Below are 27,066 nucleotides of genomic sequence, written 5' to 3'. Positions count from 1 at the left end.
ATTCAATCCCTGGCATCTCCAGGTAGGGCTGGGGAAATAAACCCACCTGAAGGCTGCAGCCAGTGTCAACTGGATGGAACCAGTGGCGCCAGTACAGAAGAGCTTCTTCCCTCTGGTGTGTCCTGAACCTGCTACCACCAGCAGTCCATTTGGTTAAGTGCCTCTGAGCTCTAACAGGATGAAAAACATGCGAGCTGAGCATCAGTGAAGGTTCGTTTTTATTTTTATTAAGCTTCAAATAACCTTTTTTTTGGAAGTAAAAGGAAATAAAAAGAAAACAAGAGCGCTTTATTGAAGATCAGGAAATTTCACAGGGATCAATAAAACGAGTTTGTACACCACTGCGAGAGCAAACAGACACTGGGAATTAAAAACAGGACCACTCTCTCTCTCAAAAGGCTTTTTATATATATATATAAAATCGGCAACAGCACACACCGCAAAGTAAAACAAGACCTTAGATCACAGTCGAGTCAACCACAAAACCACTTTGGAGGCAGCCAAGATGTTAAAAGATCTCTCTCTCCTCCTGAAGCAGCCCTTCTAAAGCTGCATCGCCTCTCCTTTTGGGTACCATCCAAAGAGCTGAATAATACCAATTTTTTTAAAAAAGACCGGGGGGGGGATCATATACTGTACATCTATATAAGTTAGTGTAGCAATACAACAGCAGCTTTATTTTATCTTAATTTCAGAAAGGGGTATCATTTTGCTATGCCACTCCAATCACTGATATGCAATTAATCAGACTTCATCCGTGGAATGGGGTTTTGATTCATTTTATTTGCTTTATTAGTTGTGGCCTGGTTTGCCGTAGCAGAGCAGTTCTCCCCACCTCCTCCTCCGAAACGTGAAACGGAAGCAGAATTGCCGGGTTATCTAGAGCCTTTAGTGAAGACGGACCCAATCCAAGGCAGATTATTGACCGAATAAAAAGGATTTGCCTTTCGCCGCAACTAATGCTGACACATAGATTTCAATGGGGACTAAGTGTGACTCACTTCCCCCTGAGTAGGGGCTCTATATTGGCTCCTGCACTGTACTTTCTACAGGGTGGGCAACTCAGCTGCATCAGATTCTTCCCCATGTGACTGCTCAGGCACTACACTGAATGGGTGGGGAGCTTTTTGAAGGTTGCACGTCTCAACAGAGGGAGAGAAATCAGGATATCAGAAGCTCCCAGTGGTGGATGCTGCGGGGGGGGGAAGACCCCCCATTTTGCCTGCCATGATCCAAAAGACCATGCTGGGCTCCTGCTGTCAGTGGAATGGCATTGCCTTATTTGCCTGCCTTGGACTGCAGGGCTGGTAATCTGTGTTGGGCAGGATAAAGCCATCTTGTTGAAGCACAAATATGGCTTCTGAGTTGCTTGATTTACCTGTGGTTCTCTTGGCTTTACAATTCCCACCAGCCAGGATGCCCAAAGTTCAGGGATGATGGGGAGCTGCAGTCCAATGACATATGGAGGACCTCAACTTACCCCATCCCTAACGTGGATGGACCTGACCATAGGTTTGGGCTCCACTGCCCAACCTCACTCTCCACCCCTGGCCCCACTTTTCTACATCAAACGCATCAACGGACATTTCTAAACCGTATGTTGATAGCGTGTTTCTTTAAGAGGCACGGCTTCCCCCAAGGAATCATGGGATCTGTAGTTTTCACACCACAGAGCTACAATTCCCAGCATCCCCGGCAAACTAGAAGTTGCAGGACTCTTTGCAGGAAGCCACGTGCTCTGAACATGCGGCTGTGAGTATAGAGCCATTTTTCAAAGGACTGAGCTCCTGGAACACAGTCAAGGAAGGAAAAGGCAGACACACAAGGGCTGTGATACATTTTGAAATAGGTTTAAGGAAAAGGAAAACCTGCGGCTAAGATGCATGCAAAAAGACAGAACACAGTTCACAAGCAGAGACCCCACCCTAAAAAAACAAAAGCCCCCCCCACATCTGTATATTTAGAAATGAACAAAAGGACGCACAACCGTTAGCATTTTGCTTCACCCAAGAAAGAAAATGTGTGGGTTTTGTTTTGTTTTGTTTTGTTTTTAAAGAGAAATGAAGTCAAAAGGCTAGAAAGATGGAAAGACCAGCTCATGAAAACCTTCCTTGTAGATGCCAACCCGCACTCAAAGCACGGCTGCGAGGCAGAGAGAAGCAGAACCTTATACAATGAAGCCTCGGATAAACACCGTAACCTTGGATACAGTTTCCAAGGACACCGGGGCCCTTGGCTAACAGGATCACAGCGCAGGGGATGGATGAACACAACGCCAGTCTTCCAAATGAGTTGGATACGCTATAGCAGAAGAAGCCCACTCCAGGCCCCTCCACCTTCAACGCAACCAGCCTTCATCAGTGAAAAACAAACAAACATTGCTCACGTCGCAAAAACACAAAGAAAGGTGTTTCGTTTGTGTATTGTTATTTTCTCCCCCTTTCCGCGAATGTTCCTTTGGTGGACTATACAAGGCACTGTGACTAACAGAAGCCAGGAGATTATTTTCCCTTCCCAGATCTGTCGTGAGCCTTAAACACAGGCACAGTTCAGTAAGCTCTGCCGTAATTAGAGCTGAAGAGCTGCCTTTGCTTCCCACTGACTGATCTTTTTCTCTCTCAATCCTCGGCCCGTCTGAATACAGGCTAAAGAGCAATCTGGAGAGAAAAATTAGCACATAAACAATTGACATCCTCCTTGGATGAGGGGCACTTTTGCCCCCAGTGCTTGAATACTCAGGTTTGCGGTTGAGGCTCTCCAACAACTTGTGGGATGAGGTTTCGTTGCTTAGTCTCACTGGAACTGCAGATCAGTCTAATTCAGCAACATGCGTGAGATCATTCCCATGGTTCAAATTTAGGCATGTCAGGCTTGCTGATGCGCCTGAGCCATAGAAGACCTGCAGTGGGGTCTTAGTAGCTGAATGCCAGGGGGGAAGTTCAGAGGATGTCACTTTTCCCGGGGAAGCACTATGCGGAGAGTGTGCACTTTTCTCTTTGGAAAGATGCAGGATGAAAGATAAAGTGGATCACTCTTTTTGCCACGTTGTCATTGGTGCTCAAGATATTAAGTTTCCCACTGCACCACTGATGTGAGAGCCAAGTTTAGCGTCTTTTGACAATACCCCCAAGTTTGACCCCGTTAGCACTTATGACTCCCAAATACTTACTTTTTTGGGTGTGGTTAAAGGCACCAAAAGATAATTTCCTTTTGAGCCGCTATTTACTGAACACACTGGAGTCCTGACTACGGTTTGGCCAACCACGCAAGACTGGATTGAAAGGGTGCAGCCACCCAAAACGAGGCAGCTCATTGTTCCATGGAAGCGAAACACCCAAGGGAATATATAACCATCGGACGAGCTGTTTCCTTCCTGCAGCTCCTGCTCTCTGCCCTACGGAGCTTTTCAGATTTCTAAAGCCGGGAGAAATTTGGTGGCCAGGCTCCTTCCCTCCTCGCTGAAGCATCAGGATGGGAAAAAGCTGGAATGTGCTGGAAATTCTTTGCAGCTGTTAAAGGAGACCTAAGCTGTGCCTCCAGTTGTCAGGCTGTGCTGTCGGGGTGGATCTGGTCCTTAGCTAGAGAGGAAACTCACCAGAATGCGATATGTATAAACAAGCTTGCCACAAGCTGGGAGAGATCAAAAGCTCACAGCAGGCATCAGCAGGAGCCAGCTCCCAACTGTGCCTTTGGTTGCACCACACCGGACATCCACATGATGCATCTGGTGTGGGGAAGGTGGGGTTTCTGGGGAAGGGGAAACTGACACCCCAAATTCAGCCTGTGGGCCGGAGGTCCCCCACCCTGCAGTCCTAAGCGCTGCCAATGGTGGAATGGGGGAATAACTTCAACAGTGGTGGATCATGAAGCATAGCACACTGGGAGATGGGACATCACTAGACCAGTCCCCACCAACCTCCAACCAAGGGAGCAGCATCAGGTTGCCAATCCAAGTGAAGGGAGAGATCAACAGCTCACAGCAGGCAAGTCTCTAAAAAAAAGAGAGAGGCACGAGCATTGATTGTTTAATGCCGGCATAGGGTTTTCGGACTACAATTCCCATCATCCCTGGCCACTGGTCCTGTCAGCTAGGGATGATGGGAGTTGTAATCCCAAAACATCTGGAGGGCAGAGTTTGCCTATACCTGGTTTAATGGTATAATCAGGCTGCTTGCTTCGTTTAAGCCTAATGAAACAGCTCCCCGCCCGCCTTCGGTTTCAGTGAGATGGTTTGCAGTCTGGAGGTACTGAAGAAAGGGAGCAGGGAAAGAAAGAAAAGCCCATTTTGCTCCACTGCGTTCTCTGCACCATTGCTCTCTCGAAGCCGCAAAATGATACGACCCACTTGCTCAAAAGAGGAAAGAGGCCGCCTCCCCCAGCCACCCTCAAATTGTCGGCGTACCACAAAGAGGGTGCGTTTGAGAAACGGCTGTTTAATCGATATAAGCCGGTTATACCCTTTGGAGGCTCTCACTCTCTCTGCAAACTAAATGGAGTTGCAAACAGTGGTAATGCCCTTTAGAAGAAGCAAAAAGAAACCCTCCACAATTTCACACTTTGAGAGCCCTCCGCCATTCCGCATGTCTATTTTTATTCCACACTGCCAAATTTGACAGCTGATTCATTCTAGGGAGAGGTCTCAAGGCTGTAAAGATCAGCTGCTTTCAAAGTGCCGGGGGGGGGGGGGCTTCTTTAAGGGCAGACTCACAGATTTAAAGTGAAGCTAATACACATTTAAAACGCACAATTCCACACCTCAATGAATCCTGGGAACTGTAGCTTCCCCCTCGCAGAGCTACAGTGCTCAGAACCCTTCACAAACCACAGTCTATTTGGGGGAAGTCATGTGCTTCAAATGTGCGTCAGATTTGCTTGAAATCTACGGCGTGGATCTGCCCAATTGTTTCCTGCCTGTGCCCCAAAACTCAGTAATGGTAGTTTTGTCTGATAATACGTGCAAGCAATTCTGAGCTGACATGCTTAAAGCCAAGAGTGCCTTGTCAGTGGGGTGGGGTAGGGGGAAGGAGGTGGGGAGAAGGGGACCCCTGACACTTAAACCTGGTTTTGGAAGCTCATCATGTGAGAAGTGAGAAACTATTCAAGACCTTGCTCAAAAAACAAGAACTACCCAACAAGGATCCCAAGCCAACCCTGTCTCCTTCTGACTTTGTCATGCTAGGGGCTCTAAGCCACTCAAAACAGAGGTTATCACTTGTGGGAGAGAGATTCCTCCACCTTCATTAAGCAGACAAGAAATTTGCCAACACTTGAAGGGCAGACTGTGCTGGTCAAATGCTACTGGAGAAACACAGTTTGTGCCTCAGTGCAATTCACGCCTCCACCCCACCCCCAAATCAGTGGATATTTCCAAATTCTTGAGAAGTCCATCACAGGGAATTTGCAGATTTAAAAAACATAGTGGCTTTCACCCTTTTGGAAGAGAACAGCTAGTCTAAAAACAAACGTTTTATATATATACACTTGAACCCAGTCTTCCCCCAAGCTGGAGACGTCTGGCTGCAGCGGACTACAACTCCCATCCCGCAGCCAGCATGGCTGTGGATCTGTAGCCCAGAACGTCTGGAGCACTCCAGCCTAGGGATGACTGCCCTAAGCGCTAGCTCAGAACAGTTTCCACATCTACTGACAGCCCTCCCCACCCCACCCCCACTGCCCCTCCAGTGTATTCTTCCCCTATTGAGACCAAGCCAAAGCTGAAGGAACAAAGTCCGCTTAAAGTAGGTCAGGCAAAATGAGGCCCGGGGGTTTGGGCTCAACACAGTTGATCCAGAAGTTGGCGCAGCTGGCGTGATACTGGTGCCCTCCGTAAGCAAGTTTGAAATTGTCCGTTTCCGAGTTAAAGGCCTGCGGGGAAGAAGGGGGGAAACAAACAAACAGCAGAGTTAGGAACTGCCGTGATGCTCCCATGTGCTGAAACATTGCGCCACGGAGAGAGGCCTGGATGCTGGCGACGCACAGGTACACATTGACAGCCAACAAACACATTCAGTCTCTTTGTGGAGCTTCCTAACAGCTCGCAAGCCATCGCCATCAAACCATAGCCACAGCTCTGGGATAAACCAGCAACAGAGGGTCCTCAATTTCCACTTTGTGCGATCGAAAAGAGCATTTAAAGGCAGCTCTTTTGAAGAAGTGGGAAGATAAAGAGGCTGGTTGAAGGCAGAATCTATTTTGTTTGTTTATGGCATGGTGCTCCTTCCATCTCAGGCAAGGCCGGAGGCTATAAGACAAAGAGCAAGAGGAACCTCAGGCCTGTGGCCCTCTAAGCCTCTTTACCTGGCCCTTCAGGACCCTCTCTAGGCCACACCCCACACTGGCCCTGCTTCACACCCAGACCACTTGCTTTCCTGGCTGCAAATGTGTGATCGTGCCTCTCGCTTGCCTGGATGCAGAGATGGCATGTAGACCCTAGGCTGCTGTACAAAGGTAGAATTTGGACTGAAAAGCATTGCCTACACTTCCTAGAAAGAGAGGGGACCTTTCGGGTGGCTGCATCCCAGCAGGGGAATGTTCCCCTTGCCCCAAAATTCATGTAAAATCTAGCCGGCCTGCCAAATCGTGTGATATTATATCACGGGAGAAAGCACGGCGGAACCCTGAACCGGGGGCACTCCCATTAAGAGGCAAGGAGGACGCACTGCAAGGTTTTGCCGGCTTAAATCTAGCGTGGGAAACCACAAAGGAGCTGAAATGCACCTGAGAGCAGTTTCCGACTTGGGCGTAGCTGGCAAGCCGCTTTTCAAGGAAGCAGCCCACACACACAAACACCCCAGGGCTGATTTGTCAATGGCTGAGCAAGCAGGTGGAGTACTTTGGGAAGAGTGTTACTTTTGGGGGACTGGAAAAAATGCACTTGTTTTCTCGCTGGTCTGAAGTCGCAGCTATTCACCTCTCAGATATCTAGAATGCAAAGCACTTCCATGACGTTAAGAGATTCTATGTAATTGTGTGAGAAACAGCTGTAGGAGTATAATAAGGTGACTGTACACCAGCTTTGAAAACAACCCCTAACTTTGCACAGACCCACTTGTGTGGATAAAAATAAATGAAGTATCCTTGGGTAAAGCCCCTTAATTCGTTGCAAATGATGGAGCCCAGCTAGTCTTTGCTCCCATGGAGGAAATGTGGAACACACAGAACCCCACACCTTGAACAACACGCAGGAGCTAAGAGAAGCAGTCATCAGGCTGAACTAGACCCCCCCCAGAAACTTGAAAGAGAAGGTGACCCCCACAGACCCCCCCCATGAAAACCTGAAAAGTTTTTAACATCTTCATGCACAGCAAGGGTGGACGGCACAAGCCCCTCTTGCCACAAACACGCAAGGCGAGATAGGTAGGAGCCAATGACACAGACAACTCTTTCTGCCACACCACAACACAGACCACCACAAAAAAGCAGATCTATTCACAAAGCAACAGGCATGCCGACACGAGAAAGACTCGATTTGTGCGCAGCACTAAGCGAAACCATGGATTAGTGGGAATGTGCAAGAATGCAGGCTCCCTGAGAGGAGAGTGTCCCTTCTTTGATCCTCCTCTGTCCCAGCTTTAGGCTCAGCGCATCATCTGGACCTGGGCTTGCCGTTCTTCTCCTCATGAGTGGTGAAGTATAGAACTAACTTTGATCAGAGTTTGTGGTTTGTCTAGAGTGAGACAAGCCATGAAACTGGGTTCAGATGACACGCTTGGCCAAACCATGGTTTAGCGGGCAGCAGCAGGATCAGAGGACAGAACAAAGCAGCTACTTGTCTCCTTTCTGGAAGGCCCACATGCTTGCAGGCTTGCACTAAGCATTCAGTTTGAACCAGGCCCTTTAGGGGAATGGACTCGAGTGCGAGTTAGTTGATTAAAATTGAGAGGTTAGAGAGAGGGAGAGGCACAGAAATTGTTAACTGGAGACAAACGGAGGAGGGTGGCAACGGTCCCCGCTACCACCTTGCTTAGGGCAAACATTAAAAGGAAATATATATATGTATATAGCTTTCACGGGTCCGTACTTCTCTAGGAGGTTCCTCCGGAGGCTTCTCTTCTTTCTGAAAACGTCGAAACCAGAAAAGGGTCAAAACATAGTCGCCAAAAGAGGGGAGCTGGCTGCCAACCAAACTCGCTCATGTTTTAAGAGTCCCCATCCCGCTCCACATAGCGGGGCTTTTAGAGCTGCTCCAATATATCCCACTGACAATCCGAGTTTCTGAAGGCTGTGGGGCTTGTCTCTTACGAAGAAAGAAGATAGAGGCTCCAAGCCAGCTGCAGGGGACCCCTGACTCCAGAGTCAACCCTCCAGTTGCCTAGGAAACAAGTTACAAGTAATCGGGAACACCTGTGACCCGACAGGTACTGTCAGACTGCAACGCCCAACACTGGACAGCATCACAGTGTTGACTCTTGCCCTATAAAACAACGATGGGTAACTTGAGATTCTCTGGACGTTGCGCAGCTGCAGTTCTCATCCTTCCTGGCTGCTGGGGCTAACAAGAGTTTGAGTCTCATATCTGGAAGGCCACTACCCTTTTATTTGAGGAAGACTGTGTTGCCTTGCTGGGTGGATCCACACAGGCCCAGGGACTCGTACCTCTTACTTCCCAACTTTGCGGGCTCCACTAAGGCTGCCTGGGGTCTCCACCCGAGCTGGAAGCAGCAGCAGCAGCAACAACATGCATTCGGACGGGCGGGAGAGGGCGTTTCGGAAGGAACTCGGCTCTCCGCGATGCGGCTTTCTACCAAAGCTACTTGCGATGGGGTCGCTGGATGCTCCGGGTGCTTGTTAAAATTAGTGGAGCAAATGCAAGGGTGGAAGGCAGCAAATGCAAACAGGGGTTGAGATAGGTGGGGAGATGTAAAAAAAACCGACGACGAGACAGCCTCTACTTACTTTGCTTCGAGAATTTACATTCAAGAGGCACACCCCACAAGCCAGTTCTTGGGCATTTTTGATTCCCGGGCGAAGCATACAGGAGGAAAAATCGAGTGAGTTTTCGTCAGGCTGTAGGAGGAACAACAGAGGTTGGAATAGTATATTGTTCATAAGTAGCTATCTCCTGCCTTGTTCTAAGTTATCTTCCATGGTCTCTTCTAGCTTCCAACTTCTTCTAAGCTGCCTTCTACCTTCTAATCCATGAGTAGGCAAACTAAAGCCCACGGGCCAGATCAGGTCCAATTCCCTTCTGGATCCGGCCCGCAGATGGTCCGGGAATCACCGTGTGGCTCGCCAGTGCACGCATTCTTTCCCCCTCCCTCACATGGTGGCGGCGCCACCTCCTCCCTCCCTTCTCCCCACCCTGCCTAGAGGAGGAAGAGAACTGGGCTTTGTTGGTGCCAGCAGCAGCAGCAGTGCTCAAGCAGCCGCCAGTTTAAGCAGCCCCTCTCCAGAGCCCTTTCACGTGCCACTCATTATCCCGCTGCTGCTGCCAGCCCCTGCCACTTGCAAGACACAGGTAAGGAGCCACCGGGGCTCGTGGTGCTTTTGCATCACTCCCCCCCCCTCCAAAATATAGTCCAGTCCCGCACAAGGTCTGAGGGACAGTGGACGGCCCCCTGCTGAAAATGTTTGCTGACCCCTGTTCTAATCTGTTCTCTGCCTTCTATCTTCCATGCTATCTTGGTTCACAGAAACACAGTCCACTATTTGTCCATCTAGCTTTGGCTGCAGCATCATCATCACCATGACTGTCATTATTAAATTTCTGTCTCATGCTTTCACCCAAAGCAGCTCAGCATAGCAAACAATTAAGATATAAAACAACCCAGGGAAAAGAGTCGGCGGAAGAAGACTGGAAGAAGTTTAAAGATTATTTGCGGAAACACTGTAAAATTAATGAATGTTAAAATGATGTTAGACAGAAATTAAGTGGTTTCCAGCTGTAATGTTTAAGAGATATGAAAAATAAGGTTCAGAAATAAGTAAAAACTAATGGAGAGGATTTGCTGAATTAACAAATTGAATTGGAATATAAGAAAGGGAGGTATGAGGAGGTCTGGAAAATAAGTTAAAAGAAAATAAGTAAATGGAAATTCTATGTGTTTTTTTAGTTGTTTTTATTTTTGTATTTTTGTATTTTTGTTGTTTCTTTTCCCCCCCTTTTTCTGTTTTACATTGTATCATTTTTGAAAAATTTAATAAATATTCTATAAAAAAAAAAGATATAAAACAACCATTGAGAAACAAAAGATTATTTACAGCAATCTAAAAGCATTAAGCACATCTAAACCATCCATATCTCCAACGGCACTCAGAGTCTGAACACTGGGAGCAGAGCAAAATATGCCTAAGTGGACCCACCACAAGAGACACACCACACAAAAGGCCTTACCGTTAAAGCAGCAAGCGACATGAAACTGATCAGGTTGTTCCACACTTTGTCAATGTCCTTCAGTAGTAGCTGGAGCTTCTCGCTACAGACGGCTGTGGCTTTGATGCCCAGCTCTACCCGTTTTGTGACTCTATAAACCTCGACGACCCCTGTTGAGAGATCAAAGATGAGGGTGGAGGGGTCACAGGAGGCATGGGGTGAGGAACCAAAATGAATGTGGCCCTCCAGGCTTCTATCTCTGGCCCTCAGAATTCTCCCCGGGCCACACACCCTTGTAGGCTTTTATGTAACTTAGTTGCAAACCATTTTGATTTTTGTTGTTGAAATAGATGTCTATAAACATTTTTTTTATAAATAAATAAAACAAGAGCATCAGAGTCTCACACAGCGCGACAACCACAGAGAAATCTAAAGGGTAGGTGGAGGTGGGGAGAAAAAAAACAAATGAGGTTTCAGGAAGTGGGAAAATATTTTTCTCCTTCTGGTTAAAAAAAAAGAGGCACATCCCAAGCAGAGCTGTTGGGTGTCTTTGCTCCCTGTTTTAATTCCTCATCTTCATGAGATGCGGTAAAATCCATACCTAATAAGTACTCCATGCCTTGTGCGGAGTGGATCACTTCGGTGCAGACGGAGGAGCTGCTGATTCCGTTCAGGGTGTCGTTTGCCTTCTTGATGACCTAACACACAAGAGACGTTTGTTTGTTCTGCTGAACTCAGGATGGTGTTCATAGTATCCCCGGTGAGCCTCGAGCCCAGGCCTGCTTATCTCCAAAATATCTGCCACATCACGTGCATTCACATTATGCCAGAGAAGAGGAACCTCAGGATGCATGTGGCCCTGGAGGTCTCGCTATCTGGCCCTTGGAAACCTCCCCAGACCACCCCCTGCAGCAGCCATGCTTCCCAACCCAGGTGGTTTTGCCTGGCTGGAGTGCATCCCTGAACTCTGACAATGCCTCTTGCTTGTCTGGTTGGTGGAGGAAAGAGGTGTGTGTGGAATGGGTGTAGAAACTAGCCTACTGTACAAGGGCAAAAATTTGCATTTGTTGCTCCGCCCACTGTTGCCTCTGGCCCCACCCACAGGTTTGCAGCCCAATCACAAATGCATGTTTTGTTAGACAAGAACAGGGTTAGTACACAGAGAGTCCTTAAACTTCCTAGAGAGAACCCTCTCTGTGTGTGGCCACTTCCGTTGCCTCCTCTGGGCAGGAATTCTGTAACAATGGATATAACCCCTTACAGTTCCTTCCACCTCTGAGGAGACTGTTTCCATTCACCTTGCTTCCAAGACAAGCAAATGTGTCTTTGGGGGTTCCAGACACAGGCACCCTATTTTGAGACCACCAATTTTTATTCTGTAACTTAGAAGTATTTTTCAGTAAACTACTTTGCTGTATTTTCTGCCTGCATTGAAATGTAAGTAAGCCTTTTTGTTTATCTTGCTAAAAAACAGGTGGTTCATTCTCTGCAATGGGGGTGAAAAGGAAGGAGGTCAGAAGACCACAAATAAAAAGGTATAAAAAAGGTATACAGTGGTACCTCAGGTTACATATGCTTCAGGTTACATACACTTCAGGTTACAGACTCCGCTAACCCAGAAATAGTGCTTCAGGTTAAGAACTTTGCTTCAGGATGAGAACAGAAATTGTGCTCCGGAGGCACGGCGGCTGCAGGAGGCCCCATTAGCTAAAGTGGTGCTTCAGGTTAAGAACAGTTTCGGGTTAGGAACGGACCTCCAGAACGAATTAAGTACTTAACCCGAGGTACCTCTGTAACTGCTTTTATTCCTACGCTTCAGAAAGCTGCAAAACATCCAAGTGTTTTTCTTCTGCTAGAAAGCCTGCTTATTTTTGCATTTCTCCCACACATGTGGGATAGGAGGTTTAAATTTTAATCTATAGATTTAATCCTCCATCCAATATCACACGTCAATTATTCCTCTCCACCCCAGCAGACGGTGGTTTCCCACTGTGGTGAGATGTACAGTCATACCTTGGAAGTCAAACACCTTGACAGCCAAACGTTTTTGCTCCCAAACGTCACAAACCCGGAAGTGATTGTTCCAGTTTGCGAACGTTCTTTGGAACCCGGGCATCTGTTGCAGCTTCTACGGCTTCCGATTGGCTGCAGGAGCTTCCTGCAGCCAATCAGAAGCCACGCCTTGGTTCCCGAATGTTTTGGAAGTCGAACGGACTTCCGGAACGGATTCCATTTGACTTCCGAGGTACCACTGTACTGTAGTTCTAATTAAATGATAGTAACTCTTTTCTATCTGTGTGTTTATGCGTAGGAGCTGGCACATACACACAGTATCAAAACCTGTGACCATCCCACATGAGGTATACAAAGAAGAAGGACGTTATTTTGATGTACTTACCTGGAGGGCACTTTCTAAACATCTCTGCCATTCATAGGCATATCTCTCACTTTCCTAGGTGGAAAAGAAGCAGCAGAATTCCACAGGTTTCAAAAATAAACAAATAAATCAGAACTAGTAATGACTGCCTTATAAGTGATTCCCACCCCCTGCTACACAGAGGTAGCAAAAAGCAAGGAAAGCTCCTAGAAAGATACAGGTGGTTTTCATGTGGAGATTGGGAAGTGGTCCATCAATGTAATATACCCAAACCCACACTGGTTGGAGGATATAGAAAGATGGAGAGAGTTTCCTTTGAGGAAGGGCCATAGCTCAGTGGTATAGCCTTTGCTTTGCATGCAGAAGGTCATAGGTTCAATCCTTGGCATCTCCAGGTAGGGGTGGGAAGGTCCCCTTGCCTGAAACCCTGGAAAGCCGCTGCCAGTCAGTGCAGACAGTATTGATCTAGATGGACCCAATGGTCTGACTCAGCATAAGGCAGTTTCCTATGTTCCTATATTTCTAACCTAGGTGAAATACATCCCGCATGCCAGGATGACAGGGATCAAAAGCTCCAAAGCAGCACTATCTGAACACCACCACCAAAGAACATTGCAGGGGGCTGGACTAGACAGCCCTCAGGGGGTACCTTCCAACTCTAGAATTCTATGATTCTACACGTTCAGCAATATTGTGGCATAGTCCTTTCTGGGATTCTACCACTTTGCACAGCAAGAAGGGGAAATTTCAACTCCAATATGCTCCCTCTCTATTAAAACACAACTCCCTTAGTACAGAAAACTCAGGAAGAGGAGAATGTAATTATCTTTTTTCCCCACAAGCAAAAAGTTTTGTTTATAATGTCTGAGAACGTACCACACCTGCAGTCTCTAGTGGTAACGTCCAGGAAATTCTATTCTGTGATTCCTACACGTATGTTCAGCTGTTAAAAGAGGATATGGTAAAGGTAAAGGGACCCCTGACCATTAGGTCCAGTCGTGACCGACTCTGGGGTTGCGGTGCTCATCTCGCTCTATAGGCCGAGGGAGCCGGCGTACAGCTTCCTGGTCATGTGGCCAGCATGACTAAGCCGCTTCTGGCAAACCAGAGCAGTGCACTGAAACACCATTTACCTTCCCGCTGGAGTGGTACCTATTTATCTACTTGTGCTTTGAGGTGCTTTCGAACTGCTAGGTTGGCAGGAGCAGGGACCGAGAAACCGCCGACCTTCTGATCGGCAAGCCCTAGGCTCTGTGGTTTAACCCACAGTGCCACCCAGGTCCCTAAAAGAGGATAGGCCTCCTGGAATTCCTCTCTGACAATCTCTCCTTACCTCCACTTCCCCCGTGAGATCTTTGTACTTGTCTCGGATGACGGGCAGGGCTGGCTTCTCACTGAGGGTATTTGACCGATCTCGAAACGGCTGCTCCGGAGGTGGCAAAGGTGAGGAGCGGCTGATCTCTCTGTCGCCCAAACTCAGGCTCCGTTTGTGAGATCCTGGAAAGAAACACAACACATGGAAAGTCAGGGTTGCGTGTATGCCCCAGTTCTGAACAGAGCATAAAGAATAATAACCTCAAAAAGAACTATTTGGCAGTAAGAGCTGTCCGACAGTGGAACAGACTCCAAAAGAGGTGGTGCATTCTCCTTCCTTGGAGGCTTTTAAGCAGAGGTTAACTGGCTATCTGTCGTGTATGATTTAGCTGAGATTCCTGCATTATAGGGGGTTGGACTAGATGACCCTTCTAACTTACAATTTTATTATTCTATAAAAAGAAGAAGAAAAGACCTTGGCCTCGTTCACACGTAACACTAAGCAATAGTTTGTTCAATTATGTTTTATTAAACCATGGCTTAGCATTATGTGAGAACCCTGCCCAGTGGCTTTACTATGGTTTGTTTACTGCCAAAATATCGTGATCTGAAGCCATGGTTTGCTGCTGTGTTACAAATTTTGGCTTGTTTTAAATATGGTTTGGTGTTATATGTGAAGCCAGCACCCTTCCTTAACCATGCTTTGTTTCACCACCCCTCCCCAGATGCTAACCAAGGTACAAAGACATGAGGCAAGAGCGATAGCAGCTAGAAAATAAACCAAACTTTAGAGAAATAAGGCACGGTTTGTTGGGTCATCTGTGGGACAACTCAAGATTGAGTTATGGTTTGTTAAATGAACCATGGCTTTGTGTTCTGTGCAAACCAGGTCAATATGAAAGTTGCACAGCGAGGCAGAACTCAGCTCCTTGAAAATCAAAACTTCAATCAAACTTCAATTACTTGCCCTAAAGTGTTAAAGATTTGCTTAATACTATGCAGGCTAGGAAGATCAGAGGCCAAATGTAGCTTGCAAAGCCTTTCCTAAAAAGCAGCTCTGCTGAATCAGAACAAAGGCTTATGTAGTTCTGCATCTTGCTTCTCCAGGATGTTCTGCATGCAAAGCAGAAGCTCTAGCAGGGAGCAAGGTCCCTTCCCTTGCTGGGGCTGATGGGAGCTGTAGTCCAGAACAACTGGAGGCCAATGTAGACACTCACCTTGAACAGAGAGGTCGAACGTTGCAAGCTCACTCTTGATCATTTCTTCACTCGATTTCACCTTCCCTTGGGAAGTTGCCAGTAAGAAGTCAAATTTGCTGATTTTGGGCTTCTCGCTCTGAAACTCTCCAAAGTCGTCGGTGCCTTCTTTGGCTGCTTCTACGGAGAGGCCAGCAGAGTCAGCCTCTTGGGGCGTGCCTACAGCTGGGCTTCCAGATGTCTCTGCCAAAGGCCTTGCAAACTCCCCAAAGCCTTCAACGTCATCGTCACTCGGGTCCGCAGACTGAGGGTCAGGTTCTTTGAAGTTAGCAAAAGGTGAGAACTTCACGTCCTGGAGAGCATCCTCACTTGCAAAGGTGGTGACTTTGGAAACAGTGGTCAAGGTGATGTTCTCCGAGCTGCCAAACAGAGTCTCTTTCTTCTGGAGGATGGAGGTGGCCAAGGAGGAGCCACTTCCTGGAGGAAAGGGGAAGGGGAGGGACTTCCTGCTTTGGTAGGCGTCGTCTTTGTCAGACCAATCATAGCTTGGGAAGCCACTCAGAGTGGAGCTGTTGCTGAAGCTTCCAAAGGTGGTCCCTTTCAAGTCATCGAGATCTAGAAAGGGAGGGACAGATAAAAAGAGAAGGAGAAGACCCAACCATTAGAGCACTAGTGACCAGTGTTTTCAGCAAACAGTGACACAAGTCAAATCCAAAGGTGGTGCCATTTTGGAGAACACCAGAGTATCTCAAAAACTGGCAGCTCCCATCTGTACCTACTGACCTCCGAAACCTGTTCTATGATCCTCTGCAGTCATAAGTACAGTGTCTGAGCTCAAAGATCAGGGCTCAAAGATTGTTGTTCTTGTAAATCCACAGCTACAGAACAAGGGAAGCTGGCCTGACTCCATCTTTACCTGTCCTTCAGCAGACAGCTAAGACATACCCTTTCTAGAAGGCTTTCCTAACCACTGTGCTTCAACACAGCACTAGGCTGTTCTCATTTTGCTTCGGGAATGAGAGACACTGTGGCCTTCCAGTTGTTGTTGGACTCCAGCGAAGGCTGGTGCATTAAGGCAAATGGGGCATTGGCCCACGTAGCTCAGTCTGCCTCCATCCAGGCCTCACCTGCCTTCCTTCTCAAATACAGCTGGTTCACGGTGTCACAGTGCCCATTAGATTCCTCCTCTTTAGCCTCAGCACCCACCCTTGTACAACTCAGCAGGGAGGAGGAGGGTGGAGGCAAAACTGGAATTCGTTAGCCCTGTCTCCCACTGGCTCTGGCTTCACCTATTTGGGGCTCCCTGCTGTGTGCCCCACCAGTTCCAATGAATACCAGCCCTTCCCCAGCATGACCAGTCTGGGTTGATGGGAGCTGGGGGTCCAGCAGCATCTGCAGGACCACAGCTTTCCCATCCCGAGGCAGGAGAGCCTGGGAAGGACCCTTCTCTGCCCCAAGACTTTGGAGGTCCACTGCCCGTCAGAGTAGAGGTTTATGGTGGGGATGGGGAACATGTGACCCCCCAGATGTTGCTGGACTCCAAGTCAACCTGGTGAGCAGACCAGGGATGCTGAGCGCAGCAATATCTTGAGGGCCACATGTTCCTCACCTCTTCTTTACATGTTTGACTCATTACTGAAAAGCCACAAGCCAAGCCTGCGGATGCCAAAATGCTAGGTGTGGGTTTTCTTTTAAAACAAACTTCCTCTGATACTAGGAGCAGCCTGCAGCCATCAGGACTAGACGCCATTGATAGTCTCTTCTCCCCTATAAAGCCATCACTACCTCTTGGCAGGCTCATGTTGCATTAAAACTTAAGTTTCATTCTGGATTTCTGGCAACGGGCTGAACATGAGCAGTGCTCACAGGAGCTTCCCTGCCTTAGAAAACTGGAGTGGGTGGTGGGTGGGAATAAGGCTTCTACCCACATACCCTGGAACACATCCCCAAAGGCATCAACACTCACCTGGTTAGTGTGCAGCTGAAGCTGGCACAAACTACGGTTCGTTTCTGTAGCGGGACCTACTCTGTGGAATGCTCTGCCAACTGAGGTTCACCAGGCCATCTCTATACTGCAACCTTCTGCAACCTGGATGTTTGGGACTACAACTCCCACCATTCCTAGGCAGTCATAGTCCAAAACATCTGGCAGGACCCAGGTTGGCTAAGGCCACTTTACCGTTTCAGGAGGCCAGCAAAAACCTGGTGGCTTTAAAAGGTCATCGACCTTGTTGAAAGGCTGTCTGTTAGTGTGGCAGCACCCTCACTTTGGAGCTCCCCTGCCTATTGATATCTGGCAGGCCACTTTGCTGTACTCTTTCCAGTACTCTTGCTGAAAATGTTTCTGTTTAGGCAAGACTACCCAGATATGTAAGGGACACGGGTGGCGCTGTGGGTTAAACCACAGAGCCTAGGACTTGCCGATCAGAGGGTTGGCGGTTCAAATCCCCACGACGGGGTGAGCTCCCGTTGCTTGGTCCCTGCTCCTGCCAACATAGCAGTTCGAAAGCAAGTCAAAGTGCAAGTAGATAAATAGGTACCGCTCCGGCAGGAAGGTAAATGGCGTTTCCATGCGCTGCTCTGGTTCGCCAGAAGTGGCTTGGTCATGCTGGTCACAGGACCCGGAACCTGTACGCCGACTCCCTCGGCCAATAAAGCGAGATGAGCGCCACAAACCCAGAGTTGGCCACAACTGGACCTAAAGGTCAGGGGTCCCTTTACTTTTACCTTTAGCCAGATATGTATAGTGTTGACATATGTTTTAATCTGCTTTTAATCACTGATATTAAGCATTCTTTGAAGATTTTAAATAATGGTTTTCAACCCTTTTTACTGACATTTCCGTTGCTTTATTCCTGTGAACCTCTCTGAAGCTTTCTTACAATGGAGTGGTGCATAAATCTTGTGAAACAAATAACACGGGTGTTGTTAGGCATGGTTTTTTTCTTAAATTCTTAGCCATCTTGGATTCCTTTGGGGTACTAAACCACTTTAAATGAAACATTAAGCAGCCCTTTTTAAAGCTGCCCCTTTTACCAGCTTTCCTCACAATTCCTTGAGTGCGCCTGGCAAAGCTCATCTCCACTCAGTTCTTTGGTGTGTTGGCCTTGTGGATAATCCAGTCATCGCCCTCAAATCTTCCACCCTCTGGAAACTGCACCAGGCTGCCTTAAGGCCTGATCACAGGTACAGCCACAAAATATGCATGGTATGCCCTACCTGCCCCCTCGCTAAGTACCGTATTTTTCGCTCTATAAGACGCACCAGACCACAAGACGCACCTAGTTTTTGGAGGAGGAAAACGAGAAAAAAAATATTCTGAATCTCAGAAGCCAGAACAGCAAGAGGGATCGCTGCACAGTGAAAGCAGCGATCCCTCTTGCTGTTCTGGCTTCTGGGATAGCTGTGCAGCCTGCATTCGCTCCATAAGACGCACACACATTTCCCCTTACTTTTTAGGAGGGAAAAAGTGAGTCTTATAGAGCAAAAAATACGGTAAATGGTGCTGATCCATGAGAGTCTTTTCCAACCCTAGCCAATGGAGCAAATAAGAGCACACCTCTTGGAGGCCCAGCAACCTGCTCTCATAGCAGTCAACCAGATGCCTCAATGGGAAACCGCAAAGCAGGACCTGAGCATGGCAGGACTCTCCCACCTGCGACACCCAGCAACTGGGTATAAAATGTAGACATCATGGCTAAGGGCCCACATACCAGACATTCAAAGCACATGGCTTTCCCCACAAGAATCATAAACAGTAGTTCAGCTCGCACAGAGCTACGATTCAACAAACTTCAGTTCCCAGGATTCTTGGGGGGAAGTCACATGCTTTAGACATGCTGTGTGTACACAGTTGTCGTGTCTACTGCCTGGCATGCACAAGGTCCCAGGTTCAAGTCTCGGCCTCTCCAGGTAGGTCTAGGAATGGCCCTTACCGGAAGATCTGGAAAGCTGCTCTGAGGCAGTGTAAACAATACTAAAAGCTAGAGGAGCCAACGGTCAGACTAGGTGTGAGGCAGCCCTTCTTATGTTCCCCCATACCTGGAAAGAACCCTTCATCTGCAGATTATTAATTTCATGGGAACCCCCTCTCTAGTTGGCTGGGGGGCAGGAGAAGAATGTTATCTCTAGTAGCGAACACTGGCGCTCCAGAAGAACAGGAGCTGAAGTGGGCCACTTCAAGTATGATATGGGAGAACTCTGAGGTTTGCAGAAGGATAGCATCATCTTGAAAACGGACCCTAAGGGGGCACAAAAGCCCTCCCAAAAAAATACACCAATGAGGACTAAGCATGCTCAGAACCCAAAGAACACAGAGTGCCAGTTGGAAAGGAAGGGAGAAAATGGAGTTGGCACAGGGAGGGAAGCGGGATAGAATACCCTGCTTGAGCAACTCAATAGTTTTGTGAAGGCTGGATGGTGCAACTCCTCCTGTTTACAGCATTTGGGGTATTTTAGCTTAGAGAAAAGGCAAGCAAGAGGTGGCATGGCAGAAATATGCACGGCAGAGAGAAAGTGGACAGAGAAAAGTTTTCCTCCCTCTCTCGTAACACTACGACTTGCGGATATCCAAGGAAGATGACTGTCTGGAGGTTCAGGGCAGATCCAGCAGGCCTTGTGCATCTAAGAAGGGAGGGAGGGCATAGCTATCACCCTTCATGAATTGTCATCCTTGGCCCTATAATGCCCTAGAAACCGTGCCCAAGCTCTTGAGCCTGAGCAACGTGTCTCTCAGCCACAAACAGAGCTCTTGTCCATCATTGCATATTTGCTTTGGCTGGCTGGCTGGGTGGCTGGCTTTCGCCACCACCTCTCCTCTCCCTGCCCTGACAGTCACTAAAAAGAGGAGAAATAGCTGCATAACCATTTGTCAAGAGGTTTAATGCTATCACTTGGGGACCGGATGAGAACAATGCATGTTTGTCGCACTATGTGTGTTAACTGGCTTCCAATGTCAGGATGTCTGTGTTACCGACAACTCTTCTGTGAATGGCCAGCAACAATGACATAATAATTGCTATCTCAGAAAACTGATAAATTCACTTCACGTATCTCATGAAGTGCAGTCTAGTCCCCAAAAGCTTATGTTGTAATAACTCTGTTGTTCTTGCAGCAACAGACTAATACAGCTACCCCTCTGGAAGATGTTAAGAGAGAAAGAGAGAGACGTTTTCAGTAGAAGGGGATACGATTGCTTTAAACTTTTAAGGGCTTAATTTTTTTTTTGCTGATGGCAACCAGATGCATTTCTGGATTCTTTAAAAAAGTGGGGAGGGGGAAGAAAAACCACACATGCTCAGACTTTCAAAATATGCCAAGATAAATATTTATTTAACACAGCAGGACTTACAGATCGCAAAAGAGAACGCTATACAGGAGCTCGAAAGGGCAGTCATCAGAATCAAAGCATGCAGGTCAGTCTTTTTGCAGAAGAGAGAGATATCTAAGCAGATTCGAAAAGGCACATTCACACAAGGAAATGTCGAGTTCAAATAAAGGTATCAGAGGGGGAGGAAAACTGACAGCAAAAAGTGGGGGATCTCTGGCCCAATTTCAATTTATGAAGATTCCTCTCCCCTACCCCCAATAAGCACCAAGGTGTGGGGGGGGGGAGGGGAGAAGGACTATCGGCCTGCAGGTTCAAGAAATTATGCAATCTTCCATTAAATTTGCAGGCGAGGGTATTTGCCCTGGCTGCATTATTCAAAGACAGGGAAGGATTGGGAAAGAAAAAGACCCCAACACCAAACAATTCAAATTGACAAGAGCCTTGGAGGGAGGGTAAAGGGTTAAAATTTGTCAAGGAAAGCAGCAGCAGTAGCCTGGTTGAAATTAACATGCAGCAAGGGCTTAGAAAGTTCAAAGTTTGTCAGAGGTTAAACCCCCCCCCCCAATTCGAAATCTAGCCACATTTTTCATATTGGCTGCCTTCTGCACAAGGAATCATATAGCAAAGTTTAAAGAGACAGTATCCCCTTGAAATAATTTTGAAAATAAGTCTCTCTGCTTCACCCCAACCTAGAGAAGTTAAGGCAATTTGGCTGAAAGGGGACAGATTCTAATATCTCTCCCCCCCCCCCCACAACTGGCCTAACATTCATCCCTTCTTGTCACTATAACTCATCACTGCCTCCAAATTCCTAGGTCCTTTTCTTTGCTGTGCCAAAACTGAAACATTCAGATAAATTCAGTTCTACATACATGCTCACTTTTTTGACAGGAACCTCTCTTGTGGAGGAGCCCCTTCTGAAGACAACACAAAGTTAAGCGCCCAACAGCTGACCAGCCATTTCTCCTAAATCAAGGAATAAATATATAAAAGGGATACTGTCCCTTTCTGACATTTCAGTTTACAGACCAACAGGAATCAAAAGTCTACTTAAAGTATGTAAACTTCAAATAAAGTTATATAGACACTTGAACATTTATCAATTCAGAGCTTGAAATGCTTCAGAACATATATACACACGCATATGGAAACGCCAGAGCACAAAAAAAATTGATTTAACAAACAAGAATTGAGAGAATGATCTAAGAGACTTCAGACAAGGACCAAATAATAATTTTAAAAAGTGTCTGGGCCAGAGCAGATGTAATACTTCCTGCCGTTTTACTAAGTTTTACCCTCTGGCTGTACAGCTGAATGCATTCACTCCTCCCTTATCCCAAGTGAAGATACAAGCCATGCAGCTGCACTTAACCACAGTTTCTTGTTACACACAAACCAGGAAACTCTGGTCAACGGCTCCCGAACAAGCCAGGATTCCGAAACTAATTTCAAATCAAGGCTCCATATCCTAAGTTGCTGGAAGTCCTTGGATGAAACAGCCAAGTCAGACCTGAGAGCAGACCCGCTGAAATGAACAGAGATGGTTTTAAATAGCTTTACTCTGGAAATAACCCACACCGGGTGTCATCCATTAACCATAATTTCTCAGTCTGGAAATAAAGGGGAAGCCAGCAGGTTCCTGGCTCATCTCTCCACTTGCATAAAGGAAGGAGCGAAAGGGCTGTGCGGCTCTCATTACAGCTGCAACAGAGTTAACTGTGCGAAATGCTAATCAGGGTTGATTCCCAACCGAGATTTGAGATGCTGGCTAGCCGTCAGCTCTAAGTGGCAGTAAGGATGGTTAGCTTTGATGCAGCTGTAACAGTGAACCATAGTTATGAATGGTGGGAACTCAAGAGCCAGAAGGGAGTCTCTGTGATCCATTGCTGAGCCATGAGTGAGGTTAGGGCATAGGAAGCATTAGGACTGAACTGGCCCCTTTGAGGAATACATTAGAGTTGGCACTAGAAAGTGAGCTTCCATTGCAGTCTTGGAAAAGACAAAACGAAAACAAACAAACAAAAACACCCTGTCAGCCTCCTGATTATCAACACTTACAAAGTTTAACACACTTTGCATCAAAGAACATGATCTGCTTAACCCAGCATTTGGACCCAAGATCCATCTCTCAACACAAATCAAACGACAAGTGTCTATCACTGAATTGCTACGGACACCAAACTCATCTCTGGGAAATGAGCCACATATAAAGATACTGACACGATAAGATTAGAAAAATAGTAGGAAAAAAGTGCTTTTGGAAAAACCCAAAGTAAAAACTTCCAAGAACACACATTTTGTAGGAGCCAGGGAACTGAGCGACCCATCTGGCCTTATACCCATGCATTTTAACATACAAAAAATGTTTTCATTCTTCACCAAGAAGAATTATTTCCTGATATTTTGCACCCTGTTAGAGGAATTCTCCATAGCTAAAGCCACCAACAGTCCCTCCCTGCCTTCACCACTTAAAAAATGATTGTAATATGGTAAATTTCTGCTCTTCTCAATATCTTGGGGGGGGGGCGGGATTTTAGTTCATGTGAAAATAAGTGATGCTTGCAGCAATAGCCTTCCTGCCACAAATAATACCAACGCTGAATAATACTTTTTTGTTTTTGTTTCGGAATACTGTCATTTCTCCCCTGTTTTTAAAGGCCACAAAAAGCTTAGTTCGTTGTTTTCCCACTCGTGTTTTTACAGGCTTAAAAAAAGCACAAACCAAAACCAGGGCACGTGTGTGATGTTTTAACGAGCTGCAACCAAACTGGATTTCTATGCTTTCACTCTAATTTCATAAAGGAAATCTAATAAGGAAAGAGAAAAAAGGGAGGAGGATTCCTACTATAAACGGCCAACACAAGATCCCCTTGGCTTTTGGAAAGCTTGCAAACGCATGAGCACCCACCACGATTTGGCAGCCAAAGTCAGAACCTTGAGAGGTGGACCAGCCAAAAGGGCCCTTCCCATCTAAACACCATGGAGTTTAGCTGGAAGAGGCCCACGCCATTCGCTTTTGCTAGGTAGTTACAGTCACCTGATGCTTAATGCAGAGTTATGGGACAATTTCTATGGGGAAGTGTCTTCCACCGTACCAGTGGATCCAGATTCGCAACACAAGGTGGCATGTCCCCTTTTCCCAAAAAGTCAATTATTTGCACAGAGACAGCTAGGCTCCGTAAAGTCACAATGTGGGCATCAACTATAGATTCTGATGCCGATACACACCACTGGGAACCTCCCCTTGCAGACTAAGGGCAGATCCACACTATGCATTTAAAGCACGTTTAAAGGGCATGACTTCCCTGCCCCAAAGAATCCTGGGGACTGTAGTTTCTCCTGACAGACCTACAATTCCTAGTGCCCTTAAACTACAGGTTCCAGGATTCTTTGGGGAGGTGATATGCTTTGCATGTGTGTTGGACGTGCTTTAAACGCGTGGCGTGGATCTGCCCTGAAGAAAATGTGTTGTGGTGAAAGCATTCTGACCTTACAAAAGCCACAGACATCTTTGGACCCAAGTACGGACCTTCGTGTACAAAAACAGAACGTAAAGCAGCAATCCCGGCCAAAGAGGCCTCCCCGTTCTGAGCACTGATCAGAGTTCTGCATTAGCCTTTTATTCTTCCCCTGCCAAGGGGTCGCCCATGCCCGGCAACTTGTGCAAATACAACGTGGCAGCTATACTGTTTGAAGATTATGAGGGTGCAAAGACTGCATGAGGCAGAATTTCAGAATACAGGCGGAGGGGCTGGGAACGGAAATTCACAATACAGACTGAGGGCTTGAAGAAGATGCTAACACTGGTTATGCCTTAAACTGAGAGTAAAATAATAATAATAAAGGTACGACTCCCTCACCTTGCGGCCATAGTTTAGCAGTACCTTACCAATGTTGCTAACCATGGTTAAGGTTAACCTGTGCTTCAGTTTGATCAGGACTTGTAACCACTGCTTCAAGTGGGTATCAAATCCTAGCTGAACTGAAATGCCACATAGCTTGAGCCTCAGTGCTAAGGTATCGCTTCAATGTAGTTAAGGCAGCAAGAGGGAGTTCGCCACCCCCTGAAAAAAAGACTGGGGAAGGATTTGAGGCTAACTTGCCATCTTATTACCAAGAGGGAGCTGGTATTATGTCTCCAGTGGGCCTTGGAGATGCCCTCCAAACTTCTTGAGAGATGTGCCACATTCACTCTGACATTGCAACCTTACAGATCTTCAGAGATGAATGAGGTCTCCAAGAGCAGACGGGTCTCTTTCCAAAAAGGAGCAACCCTTGGCACAATGGGAGGGGGCAAAGGCTAACTTGCAAAATAGTTAGATAACACCTATGGAGTATTGAGGCAGCCTCTCGTTGGCAGCAGTCTTGTCTCGGGCGCCCTCAGGGAGTGGCGCCATGAACAAAATAGGTCCCCCCCCTTGGAATTGGGGCTGCTAAGAGGTCGTTGGCAATACTACGCAGCACAGGATCCACCTCAAACCATCCAAATCGAAAAATTACGTCGGACGACAACAAAGAAAAATGTGTAATACTGCTTGGTTAAGAGATTAGCAGCTTGCCAAAGAACACAAGTTCAGAGGACCGGCACGTAATACTGAAATTCAGCTTGGGGAGCAACACTTTTAGACATTTCCATTGCCTTTCGTTACCAGAGCAATCTAACTAGTTCCTCACCTGCGGCTGGCGGATGCTGACCACTAACGGTTGGCAAATCCAAAGAGCTATCAGACATGACATGCTTAAGGTCTCCTCCCACGTCCGCCAGCTTCATGTCAAACTGGACAGAGAGCGCATCTTCAGAGTCTTCCTTGCCCACGCTGCTGCCCCCGATGGACGGGAGGTCCAGAGACTTGACCGAAGCAGAGTCCTCTTTCGCATGCTTGAAAGCTGCCAGTTTGTCGACCAAGGATTTCTCGGAACTGGAGGAAAACTTGTTCGAGTGGAAGTCGGCAAAGTCGTCCTCGCTCTTCACGGACGAAGGGGTGTGGTCTTTCAGTTCTTCAAAGCCTATGCCAGGGGCGTCCAGAGACAGCTGTTTGAAGATGTCGTATTTGGTGGAGGCGGGGGCCGAGCTCTGATCGCTCTTCAGAGTGTTGGCCAAGGAGCCAGCGGGAGGAATGGGGCTGGCCTCTTGCTTGAGTGAAGAGCCGGCGCTGTTATTGAAAGCCATGAAGTCTGCAAATTCATCCTGAGTGGCGGCCGAGGTACAATTCGACAACCCCGCAAAGAGATTGAAGTCGGCAAAGTCGTCGGGCGGGATCGAGCTGTTGCCGGGTGCCAGCAGAGTCGGAGGAGCGGCAGAAGTCGGAGGTGGTGGTGCAGGGAAAGACGGCTGCTGGGGCGAGTTGTAGGCGGGTGGAAAGGGGAGAGGTCTGTTCTTGCCGGCAGGGGCCAAGGAAAACAGATCCAAGTCCACCAGGTTCAGAGAAGGCTTTCCTTGCGGCGGTGGCGGCTGCTTCGACTGTGCAGGTAGAGAAGGGAAAGGCGGAGGAAAAGGTTTGTCTTTCATCGGCGGGTCTAGCGGAGAGATGCTGTCGGCGGTTTTGAAATCCGTGAAGCCGTCATCTGCTCCGGCAGACTTGAACTCTGCAAAGCTGTCTCCTGAAGAGCAAGGGAAAGGAGGAAAACGTCAGTAGGATTCTCGAGAGCGACATATGTGACTCTCTCAGCTGAGCAATAAACGTATTAATTCGCACAAATGCTCAAAATGGCTTACGGGTAATTTGTTTGTTTTGTTCACTTTCCATCTCAGTTCTTCCCAAGGGCTCAAAGCAAATTTTGTGTGTGTGTGTGTGTGTGTGTGTGTGTGTGTGTGTGTGTGTTGGCAGGCAGCAAACACAAGCCAGTCAAAATCAAGCATTTTAAAGTCCTATAGAATTCAACAGGGGAGATTTAAAATTCTACTGAAGATGACCATTCAAACCAACGGGACATCTTTGATCAATATATTATCTTCTTTTCACATATATTTTCATTCCTAAAGTATTCTGTGATTTCCTGTATTGGGGATAATTTAATTTATCTTGGGTCTTTTTTTCATACGCTGGAATTATGAACAGAGGTATAGTCTGCATTTAATTCAGCTATTACAGCCTTTCAGTAGGAAGAATTTTTCACAGCTGTTTTTCCTGTTTTTTTGCAAGGCAGACTTATTCCCCAGTTTTGAATAGTACACCAAAAGGACCACCCATTTCTGAAAAGGACTTCTCTGCCAAGTGGAAATCCCTTGCACACAGGGGAGCAGAGTGGGTTATAATGATAACAAAAAAACTAGCTTGTCCCAAGAAAATTTTTGAGCAAAACTACAATCTTAAATACCAGTGAAGTCATGTACGCATGGGTAGCCCACATGATGCCCTGAACTACAACCCCCGTCATCCCTGACCATTGGTCATGCTAGCTAGCTGGAGTCTAACAAATATCTGAGGGGGTGTGTGTCACAGGTTAGGTACCCCTAATGTAAAGTAACTATAAGAAATACAGTCCCACGCAGGCCATGTTCACATGCGATCAACTCTCAGTTTAGAAAGTCAAGGTG

General features: G+C 47.1%; 1 protein-coding gene across 7 annotated transcripts in view; it reads right to left on the bottom strand.

Annotated features, from left to right (window-relative positions):
• Positions 1-4,413: 4,413 nt before the first annotated feature.
• SYNRG (synergin gamma) overlaps positions 4,414-27,066 on the bottom strand; it is a 52,217-nt gene continuing 29,564 nt past the window's right edge. For 4 of the 7 annotated variants that reach the window (XM_081844052.1, XM_081844048.1, XM_081844051.1 and 1 more), the window contains 9 exons: positions 25,203-26,129; positions 15,221-15,814; positions 14,023-14,186; positions 12,711-12,764; positions 10,914-11,010; positions 10,334-10,482; positions 8,896-9,006; positions 8,021-8,056; positions 4,414-5,865 (listed from right to left, as the gene is read on the bottom strand). In XM_081844052.1, coding sequence (XP_081700178.1) covers positions 5,734-5,865; positions 8,021-8,056; positions 8,896-9,006; positions 10,334-10,482; positions 10,914-11,010; positions 12,711-12,764; positions 14,023-14,186; positions 15,221-15,814; positions 25,203-26,129 — 2,264 coding nt within the window. In that variant the 3' untranslated portion in view covers positions 4,414-5,733. Of the gene's footprint in view, positions 5,866-8,020; positions 8,057-8,882; positions 9,007-10,333; positions 10,483-10,913; positions 11,011-12,710; positions 12,765-14,022; positions 14,187-15,220; positions 15,815-25,202; positions 26,130-27,066 lie in introns of all 7 variants that reach the window. The other 3 variants (XM_081844049.1, XM_081844054.1, XM_081844050.1) reach the window with 2 other exon arrangements.

This window comes from Podarcis erhardii (assembly GCF_964252035.2).
Source record: "Podarcis erhardii genome assembly, chromosome: 16".
NCBI lineage: Eukaryota > Metazoa > Chordata > Lepidosauria > Squamata > Lacertidae > Podarcis > Podarcis erhardii.
The sequence above is the reverse complement of the archived record's forward strand: the minus strand, read 5'-3'. Positions and strand labels throughout refer to the sequence as shown.